Source organism: Poecilia mexicana, unplaced genomic scaffold (genome assembly GCF_051168715.1).
Source record: "Poecilia mexicana isolate PSO_F unplaced genomic scaffold, ASM5116871v1 scaffold_8, whole genome shotgun sequence".
NCBI classification, from domain to species: domain Eukaryota; kingdom Metazoa; phylum Chordata; class Actinopteri; order Cyprinodontiformes; family Poeciliidae; genus Poecilia; species Poecilia mexicana.
In genome coordinates this window covers 27453137-27465250 of record NW_028263377.1, presented here as the reverse complement: position 1 = coordinate 27465250, position 12114 = coordinate 27453137, and the positions used below count along the sequence as shown (strand labels likewise).

General features: G+C 50.1%; 1 protein-coding gene across 1 annotated transcript in view; it reads right to left on the bottom strand.

Moving 5' to 3' along the window:
- LOC106927110 (uncharacterized) overlaps positions 1–12114 on the bottom strand; it is a 32857-nt gene that overhangs the window by 19884 nt on the left and 859 nt on the right. Inside the window, exons 2-6 of the mRNA XM_088007801.1 lie at positions 10058–10135; positions 9921–9986; positions 9119–9270; positions 8960–9041; positions 60–198 (exon numbers count right to left, since the gene is read on the bottom strand). Of these exons, the coding sequence (XP_087863927.1) occupies positions 60–198; positions 8960–9041; positions 9119–9270; positions 9921–9986; positions 10058–10135 (517 nt within the window). The remainder of the gene's footprint in view (positions 1–59; positions 199–8959; positions 9042–9118; positions 9271–9920; positions 9987–10057; positions 10136–12114) is intronic.

Below are 12114 nucleotides of genomic sequence, written 5' to 3'. Positions count from 1 at the left end.
ACAAACTCCAGAGATTTCCTTAAAGAACGTTAGCGAGTGGCTAACAGATAGATAAGGACCTGATCCGTCTTTACTTCCACCTGGAGGCGGGTCGGTTCTGGTTACGGTCTGGACCAGAGGCACATCTGGGCCTGCAGGCCCGGTCGCCGATGCAGGACTGCTCCGACCGGCAGCGGCCATGTTTGCTGGGCTGGGGACCTTTTCGTTGTCATGGAAACACAAAGCAAAACGTTACAAACACTAAAACTTCAGAAATTATTAGAGTTATTATTTCATAAGGACGGAAAAAATGATGGAAGGAGTGAAGGAATAAATGGACTGACAGGCTGACGGGCTGATAGACTGATAGACTGACGGGCTGATAGACTGACGGACTGATGGGCTGAAGGACTGACAGGCTGACGGACTGATGGACTGATAGGCTGACGGGCTGAAGGACTGACAGGCTGACGGACTGATGGACTGACAGGCTGACGGACTGATGGACTGATAGACTGACGGACTGACGGACTGATGGACTGACAGGCTGACGGACTGATGGACTGAAGGACTGATAGACTGACGGACTGAAGGACTGACAGGCTGACGGACTGATGGACTGAAGGACTGATAGACTGACGGACTGAAGGGCTGAAGGACTGACAGGCTGACGGACTGATGGACTGACAGACTGATGGACTGATAGACTGACGGACTGAAGGGCTGAAGGACTGACAGGCTGACGGACTGATGGACTGACAGACTGATGGACTGACAGACTGATGGACTGAAGGGCTGACAGGCTGACGGACTGATGGACTGATGGACTGACGGGCTGATAGACTGACGGGCTGATAGACTGATGGACTGACGGGCTGATAGACTGACGGACTGACGGACTGATGGACTGATAGACTGACGGACTGATAGACTGACGGACTGATGGACTGATAGACTGACGGGCTGATGGGCTGAAGGACTGACAGGCTGACGGACTGATGGACTGACAGACTGATGGACTGATGGACTGACGGGCTGATAGACTGACGGGCTGATAGACTGATGGACTGACGGGCTGATAGACTGACGGACTGACGGACTGATGGACTGATAGACTGACGGACTGATGGACTGACAGGCTGACGGACTGATGGACTGAAGGACTGACAGGCTGACGGACTGATGGACTGATAGGCTGACGGACTGATAGACTGACGGACTGACGGACTGATGGACTGATAGACTGACGGGCTGATGGGTTGAAGGACTGACAGGCTGACGGACTGATGGACTGATAGGCTGACGGACTGATGGACTGATAGACTGACGGACTGACGGACTGATGGACTGACAGGCTGACGGACTGATGGACTGAAGGACTGATGGACTGACGGACTGATGGACTGACAGGCTGACGGACTGATGGACTGACGGACTGATGGACTGATAGACTGACGGACTGATAGACTGACGGACTGATGGACTGACAGGCTGACGGACTGATGGACTGAAGGACTGATGGACTGACGGACTGACGGGCTGATAGACTGACGGGCTGATAGACTGATGGACTGACGGGCTGATAGACTGACGGACTGACGGACTGATGGACTGATAGACTGACGGACTGATAGACTGACGGACTGATGGACTGATGGACTGATAGACTGACGGGCTGATGGGCTGAAGGACTGACAGGCTGACGGACTGATGGACTGACAGACTGATGGACTGACGGGCTGATAGACTGACGGGCTGATAGACTGATGGACTGACGGGCTGATAGACTGACGGACTGACGGACTGATGGACTGATAGACTGACGGACTGACGGACTGATGGACTGACAGGCTGACGGACTGATGGACTGAAGGACTGACAGGCTGACGGACTGATGGACTGATAGGCTGACGGGCTGATAGACTGACGGACTGACGGACTGATGGACTGATAGACTGACGGACTGATAGACTGACGGACTGATGGACTGATAGACTGACGGGCTGATGGGCTGAAGGACTGACAGGCTGACGGACTGATGGACTGACAGACTGATGGACTGACGGGCTGATAGACTGACGGGCTGATAGACTGATGGACTGACGGGCTGATAGACTGACGGACTGACGGACTGATGGACTGATAGACTGACGGACTGACGGACTGATGGACTGACAGGCTGACGGACTGATGGACTGAAGGACTGACAGGCTGACGGACTGATGGACTGATAGGCTGACGGACTGATAGACTGACGGACTGACGGACTGATGGACTGATAGACTGACGGGCTGATGGGCTGAAGGACTGACAGGCTGACGGACTGATGGACTGATAGGCTGACGGACTGATGGACTGATGGACTGATAGACTGACGGACTGACGGACTGATGGACTGACAGGCTGACGGACTGATGGACTGAAGGACTGATGGACTGACGGACTGATGGACTGATAGACTGACGGACTGATAGACTGACGGACTGACGGACTGATGGACTGATAGACTGACGGGCTGATGGGCTGAAGGACTGACAGGCTGACGGACTGATGGACTGACAGACTGATGGACTGACGGGCTGATAGACTGACGGGCTGATAGACTGATGGACTGACGGGCTGATAGACTGACGGACTGATGGACTGATAGACTGACGGACTGACGGACTGATGGACTGACAGGCTGACGGACTGATGGACTGAAGGACTGACAGGCTGACGGACTGATGGACTGATAGGCTGACGGACTGATAGACTGACGGACTGATGGACTGATAGACTGACGGGCTGATGGGTTGAAGGACTGACAGGCTGACGGACTGATGGACTGATAGGCTGACGGACTGATGGACTGATGGACTGATAGACTGACGGACTGACGGACTGATGGACTGACAGGCTGACGGACTGATGGACTGAAGGACTGATGGACTGACGGACTGACGGACTGATAGACTGACGGGCTGATGGGCTGAAGGACTGACAGGCTGACGGACTGATGGACTGACGGACTGATGGACTGATAGACTGACGGACTGATAGACTGACGGACTGATAGACTGACGGACTGACGGACTGATGGACTGACAGGCTGACGGACTGATGGACTGAAGGACTGATGGACTGACGGGCTGATAGACTGACGGGCTGATAGACTGATGGACTGACGGGCTGATAGACTGACGGACTGATGGACTGATAGACTGACGGACTGATAGACTGACGGACTGATGGACTGATAGACTGACGGGCTGATGGGCTGAAGGACTGACAGGCTGACGGACTGATGGACTGACAGACTGATGGACTGATGGACTGACGGGCTGATAGACTGACGGGCTGATAGACTGATGGACTGACGGGCTGATAGACTGACGGACTGACGGACTGATGGACTGATAGACTGACGGACTGATGGACTGACAGGCTGACGGACTGATGGACTGAAGGACTGACAGGCTGACGGACTGATGGACTGATAGGCTGACGGACTGATAGACTGACGGACTGACGGACAGATGGACTGATAGACTGACGGGCTGATGGACTGATAGACTGACGGACTGACGGACTGATGGACTGATGGACTGATAGACTGACGGACTGACGGACTGATGGACTGACAGGCTGACGGACTGATGGACTGATAGGCTGACGGACTGATGGACTGATGGACTGATAGACTGACGGACTGACGGACTGATGGACTGACAGGCTGACGGACTGATGGACTGAAGGACTGATGGACTGACGGACTGATGGACTGATAGACTGACGGGCTGATGGGCTGAAGGACTGACAGGCTGACGGACTGATGGACTGATAGGCTGACGGACTGATGGACTGATAGACTGATGGACTGACGGGCTGATAGACTGACGGACTGACGGACTGATGGACTGATAGACTGACGGGCTGATGGGCTGAAGGACTGACAGGCTGACGGACTGATGGACTGATAGGCTGACGGACTGATGGACTGATAGACTGACGGACTGACGGACTGATGGACTGACAGGCTGACGGACTGATGGACTGAAGGACTGATGGACTGATAGACTGACGGACTGACGGACTGATGGACTGACAGGCTGACGGACTGATGGACTGAAGGACTGATGGACTGATAGACTGACGGACTGACGGACTGATGGACTGACAGGCTGACGGACTGATGGACTGAAGGACTGACAGGCTGACGGACTGATGGACTGATAGGCTGACGGACTGATAGACTGACGGACTGACGGACTGATGGACTGATAGACTGACGGGCTGATGGGCTGAAGGACTGACAGGCTGACGGACTGATGGACTGACGGACTGATGGACTGATGGACTGATAGACTGACGGACTGACGGACTGATGGACTGACAGGCTGACGGACTGATGGACTGAAGGACTGATGGACTGACGGACTGATGGACTGATAGACTGACGGACTGATAGACTGACGGACTGACGGACTGATGGACTGATAGACTGACGGGCTGATGGGCTGAAGGACTGACAGGCTGACGGACTGATGGACTGACAGACTGATGGACTGATGGACTGACGGGCTGATAGACTGACGGGCTGATAGACTGATGGACTGACGGGCTGATAGACTGACGGACTGACGGACTGATGGACTGATAGACTGACGGACTGACGGACTGATGGACTGACAGGCTGACGGACTGATGGACTGAAGGACTGACAGGCTGACGGACTGATGGACTGATAGGCTGACGGACTGATAGACTGACGGACTGATGGACTGATAGACTGACGGGCTGATGGGTTGAAGGACTGACAGGCTGACGGACTGATGGACTGATAGGCTGACGGACTGACGGACTGATGGACTGACAGGCTGACGGACTGATGGACTGAAGGACTGATGGACTGACAGGCTGACGGACTGATGGACTGAAGGACTGATGGACTGACGGACTGATGGACTGATAGACTGACGGGCTGATGGGCTGAAGGACTGACAGGCTGACGGACTGATGGACTGACGGACTGATGGACTGATAGACTGACGGACTGATAGACTGACGGACTGATAGACTGACGGACTGACGGACTGATGGACTGACAGGCTGACGGACTGATGGACTGAAGGACTGATGGACTGACGGGCTGATAGACTGACGGGCTGATAGACTGATGGACTGACGGGCTGATAGACTGACGGACTGACGGACTGATGGACTGATAGACTGACGGACTGATAGACTGACGGACTGATGGACTGATAGACTGACGGGCTGATGGGCTGAAGGACTGACAGGCTGACGGACTGATGGACTGACAGACTGATGGACTGATGGACTGATAGACTGACGGACTGATGGACTGATAGACTGACGGGCTGATGGGCTGAAGGACTGACAGGCTGACGGACTGATGGACTGACAGACTGATGGACTGATGGACTGATGGACTGATAGACTGATGGACTGATGGACTGATAGACTGACGGACTGATGGACTGATAGACTGACGGGCTGATGGGCTGAAGGACTGACAGGCTGACGGACTGATGGACTGACAGACTGATGGACTGATGGACTGACGGGCTGATAGACTGACGGGCTGATAGACTGATGGACTGACGGGCTGATAGACTGACGGACTGACGGACTGATGGACTGATAGACTGACGGACTGACGGACTGATGGACTGACAGGCTGACGGACTGATGGACTGAAGGACTGACAGGCTGACGGACTGATGGACTGATAGGCTGACGGACTGATAGACTGACGGACTGACGGACTGATGGACTGATAGACTGACGGGCTGATGGGCTGATGGACTGATAGACTGACGGACTGACGGACTGATGGACTGATGGACTGATAGACTGACGGACTGACGGACTGATGGACTGACAGGCTGACGGACTGATGGACTGATAGGCTGACGGACTGATGGACTGATAGACTGATGGACTGACGGGCTGATAGACTGACGGACTGACGGACTGATGGACTGATAGACTGACGGGCTGATGGGCTGAAGGACTGACAGGCTGACGGACTGATGGACTGATAGGCTGACGGACTGATGGACTGATAGACTGACGGACTGACGGACTGATGGACTGACAGGCTGACGGACTGATGGACTGAAGGACTGATGGACTGATAGACTGACGGACTGACGGACTGATGGACTGACAGGCTGACGGACTGATGGACTGAAGGACTGACAGGCTGACGGACTGATGGACTGATAGGCTGACGGACTGATAGACTGACGGACTGACGGACTGATGGACTGATAGACTGACGGGCTGATGGGCTGAAGGACTGACAGGCTGACGGACTGATGGACTGACGGACTGATGGACTGATGGACTGATAGACTGACGGACTGATGGACTGACAGGCTGACGGACTGATGGACTGAAGGACTGATGGACTGACGGACTGATGGACTGATAGACTGACGGACTGATAGACTGACGGACTGACGGACTGATGGACTGATAGACTGACGGGCTGATGGGCTGAAGGACTGACAGGCTGACGGACTGATGGACTGACAGACTGATGGACTGATGGACTGACGGGCTGATAGACTGACGGGCTGATAGACTGATGGACTGACGGGCTGATAGACTGACGGACTGACGGACTGATGGACTGATAGACTGACGGACTGACGGACTGATGGACTGACAGGCTGACGGACTGATGGACTGAAGGACTGACAGGCTGACGGACTGATGGACTGATAGGCTGACGGACTGATAGACTGACGGACTGATGGACTGATAGACTGACGGGCTGATGGGTTGAAGGACTGACAGGCTGACGGACTGATGGACTGATAGGCTGACGGACTGACGGACTGATGGACTGACAGGCTGACGGACTGATGGACTGAAGGACTGATGGACTGACAGGCTGACGGACTGATGGACTGAAGGACTGATGGACTGACGGACTGATGGACTGATAGACTGACGGGCTGATGGGCTGAAGGACTGACAGGCTGACGGACTGATGGACTGACGGACTGATGGACTGATAGACTGACGGACTGATAGACTGACGGACTGATAGACTGACGGACTGACGGACTGATGGACTGACAGGCTGACGGACTGATGGACTGAAGGACTGATGGACTGACGGGCTGATAGACTGACGGGCTGATAGACTGATGGACTGACGGGCTGATAGACTGACGGACTGACGGACTGATGGACTGATAGACTGACGGACTGATAGACTGACGGACTGATGGACTGATAGACTGACGGGCTGATGGGCTGAAGGACTGACAGGCTGACGGACTGATGGACTGACAGACTGATGGACTGATGGACTGATAGACTGACGGACTGATGGACTGATAGACTGACGGACTGATGGACTGATAGACTGACGGGCTGATGGGCTGAAGGACTGACAGGCTGACGGACTGATGGACTGACAGACTGATGGACTGATGGACTGATGGACTGATAGACTGATGGACTGATGGACTGATAGACTGACGGACTGATGGACTGATAGACTGACGGGCTGATGGGCTGAAGGACTGACAGGCTGACGGACTGATGGACTGACAGACTGATGGACTGATGGACTGACGGGCTGATAGACTGACGGGCTGATAGACTGATGGACTGACGGGCTGATAGACTGACGGACTGACGGACTGATGGACTGATAGACTGACGGACTGACGGACTGATGGACTGACAGGCTGACGGACTGATGGACTGAAGGACTGACAGGCTGACGGACTGATGGACTGATAGGCTGACGGACTGATAGACTGACGGACTGACGGACTGATGGACTGATAGACTGACGGGCTGATGGGCTGATGGACTGATAGACTGACGGACTGACGGACTGATGGACTGATGGACTGATAGACTGACGGACTGACGGACTGATGGACTGACAGGCTGACGGACTGATGGACTGATAGGCTGACGGACTGATGGACTGATAGACTGACGGACTGACGGACTGATGGACTGACAGGCTGACGGACTGATGGACTGAAGGACTGATGGACTGATGGACTGACGGACTGATAGACTGACGGGCTGATGGGCTGAAGGACTGACAGGCTGACGGACTGATGGACTGATAGGCTGACGGACTGATGGACTGATAGGCTGACGGACTGATGGACTGATGGACTGATAGACTGATGGACTGACGGGCTGATAGACTGACGGACTGACGGACTGATGGACTGATAGACTGACGGGCTGATGGGCTGAAGGACTGACAGGCTGACGGACTGATGGACTGATAGGCTGACGGACTGATGGACTGATAGACTGACGGACTGATGGACTGACAGGCTGACGGACTGATGGACTGAAGGACTGATGGACTGATAGGCTGACGGACTGATGGACTGACGGACTGATGGACTGATGGACTGACGGACTGATGGACTGAAGGACTGATGGACTGACAGGCTGACGGACTGATGGACTGACGGACTGATGGACTTATGAACTGAAGGACGGGGTGAAGGCGGATGGATGTTTTAGAAATGCGGTTAAGAGAAAACTTCTGGAAATTCAAATATTTTTCATATTTCAGATCTGAAAAATTTTGATTTTAACCTTACAAATCATCCAAACCACTTAGATCACTTTCTGATTAATTAGCATATTGAGCATTTTATTGATTAAAATAATAAAGAATTTTACTTAAGCATATGTAATAAACTCAACGTGAAGCTGCTGCTTCTTAATGATCAATCATTAAATCCTCTGCAGCTGCAAAGTCTGTGACTGGAGGAAGGAAACAAACGGTAATCAGACACCTTCCTGCTTGCTGACAGTGTAAACACACACTGAGCACAAACATCTTTACATTTTCAGATTTGTGGATAAATATTCATGTGTTTCCACGGCAACAGACTCCGGTTTATTCTGAGCGTTTCCTCTGCTGCTGGAGGCTTTTAGGTTCAGCAGATGAGAGTTTGGTTTGTTCTGCTACCTGATTGGCCTCAGAGTCAACGCTGTGTTTCTTCTTCTGCTGTTCGTTAGCAGACAGGTACGCGGTGAGCTGCTCACCCCACCTGGTGAGGAGAGAGAGAGAGAGAGCCGGTGAGTCTGCATCTGATTGGCTGAGAGTGGCGTCCAGTTTCCTGCTGACCCGCTGACAATCTCTCTGCTGTCGCCGCGGATGAAGACTTCCTGCGATGCCGTGGTGATGCACAGCGCGTTCCTCTGGCCGGTCCGTAGCTCCGCGTCCGTAACGCCGGTACACAGGTTCATGTTGACGGTTCCCTGTGGCAGAGTGCTGGGCTGAACGAGAGAGAGAGTAAAAAACACTCGGTTTAATCCCAGGAAGGAACCAGGAATAAAGTGAATAGATTAATGTTTATTAACCAGGAATAAAGTTATAAACCTGGATTAATGCTTATAAACCAGAAACAAAGTTAATAAACAGGATTAATGCTTATAAACCAGAAACAAAGTTAATAAACAGGATTAATGCTTATAAACCAGAAACAAAGTTAATAAACAGGATTAATGCTTATAAACCAGAAACAAAGTTAATAAACAGGATTAATGTTTATAAACCAGAAACTAAGTTAATAAACAGGATTAATGTTTATAAACCAGAAACAAAGTTAATAAACAGGATTAATGTTTATAAACCAGAAACAAAGTTAATAAACAGGATTAATGTTTATAAACCAGAAACAAAGTTAATAAACAGGATTAATGTTTATTAACCAGGAATAAAGTTAATAAACAGGATTAATGTTTATAAACCAGAAACAAAGTTAATAAACAGGATTAATGTTTATAAACCAGAAACAAAGTTAATAAACAGGATTAATGTTTATAAACCAGAAACAAAGTTAATAAACAGGATTAATGTTTATAATCAGGATTAATCTCCGTAACACGTCTCAGTTCCGGATCAGAACCGCCTCGGTGTTCCCTACCAGCTCGTCCAGCGCGTACGTCAGACTGCCGTGTTCGTACAGGATGAAGAAACGCCGCTGCCATTTCTGGTAACAGAAAACATTCTGTTAGGAGCAGAGAGAGAAACGTTGAAGTCAGAATCAGAATGACGTCCTACCCTGGACCTCTGGGCGGGATTATCAAAGTCCGTTCCCTCAGGAGCCAAACACAACCAGCCGGCATAGATGGGCTTCGCCTGGAGGGAGAGAGGGCACGAGGGACCCATCAGGGCTCCGCTCAGGAGACCAGTAACAGGGCCAATAAGAGGACCCGTTCATTAATGGTACAAATTAGTCCAGGAAACATTTTCAAAGAAATCCTGATGTCATTGATCTCAATTTACTATTGTGTTCATTTTTTTCCCAACTGATACGTAGAAAATTAGCTGAATGTCATCCATGTTATATTTCCATATCTCTTTTTGATGTGATTTATTATCAGCATCTGGTTCACAAACAGAAAACAGAAGCACTTTAGATTCTTTCTTCAGATTACTCCTTAAAAACAAACTATACCGGATTTAAAGACACAACATTCATAGAGCTGTGCAGCATTTCATAGGAGGCATATCAGGCTGCGTCAGAGCAGCGGCGTGCAGAGCGCCTGCAGGTTGAGCAACGCGCTGAAATTACAGGCTGCACAGAAACCTGGCATGAGGTCAGAGGTGATAACATCCTGGAACAACGCCAGGCGCGCTGCTCTCGCCGACCTGCAGGCACAACGCTGCCTGATGGTGTGAGGATGATTTCATCAAGACGGAAAAACTATTTTTACAAGTCAGACTGATCACTGAAACATCGTAAACAGAACCGGTCTGACAGCAGGAAGCAGGCCACAAGCAGAACAGCAAACAGAAACTGGTCTGAGAAACTCTGGGGAAAATTCAGAGGACGGATGACGGACAATACAGCTGCTGTAAAACTAACCCAGACTAACCTGCTCTAACTTAAACTAATCCAACAAAAACTAACTCAGCCTAACAAAACAAAGCGGACCTGAACTAATCAAAACTAACTCAGACTAACTCAAACTAACTTAAACTTATCCATCATAACCCAAAATAAACTAAATAATCCAGACTAACACAGACTAAACTGACGCAAAGAAACTCAAACTAACGGAACTAACCAGAACTAACCAGAACTAACCACGCTAACTAAAACTAACCTGAACTAACCAGAACTAACCAGAACTAACCAAGCTAACTAAAACTAACCTGAACTAACCAGAACTAACCAGAACTAACCACACTAACTAAAACTAACCTGAACTAACCAGAACTAACCAGAACTAACCACGCTAACTAAAACTAACCTGAACTAACCAGAACTAACCAGAACTAACCAAGCTAACTAAAACTAACCTGAACTAACCAGAACTAACCAGAACTAACCACACTAACTAAAACTAACCTGAACTAACCAGAACTAACCAGAACTAACCACGCTAACTAAAACTAACCTGAACTAACCAGAACTAACTTGAACTAACAGCATTTAAAAAAAATAACATCACAGGACAGAAAAACAAGGGGAGGGAATCATGGTGGTCTGTTCTGCTTCCTGTCCTTCCTTCCTCATTTCCTTCCATCTTTCAGTCCTTCCTTCTATCCTTCCTTCCTACTTATAGTTCATGTTTCCTTCCTGTTCTCCCTTCCTTCTTTGAGTTCTTTGTTCCTTCATTCCCATTTTCAGTTCTTTCCTTCCTTCTCTCCTCGGTTCCTTCTTTAAATTAAAGTACATGAATGTAAAAGTGAGATTTTGGCCAATCGGATCAAACTGCTGTTTCTGCTCTAAAACCCACAGATGGTGAAATACAGCGTTCGTGCTAAGTGGGCCAGAATTCCTCCACAGTGATGTAAAAGATTCACTGCAAGTTGCTGCAGAAGCTGCATGTCTGTTGGTGCCAAGAGAGAAAAACTGCAGTTTGGCCTAATTAAAGCAGGGCCAGGTTGGCTTGGAAAGTTCCTTCTTCCTTAATAAATAACGTTATTGTAAAAACTCAATTTTTGTATTTACTCGGGATAACTTTAATATTACACTTTGTTTGAGGTTATAAAACAATTATGCCTGATGAAAGAAATATTAACAAAGGAAATTTGTAAGTGAGTTAATTCTTTTTAACACACCTTAAGATGAGATCAGACTTAGAAAAAGTTAATTTTTAAGTGAACAA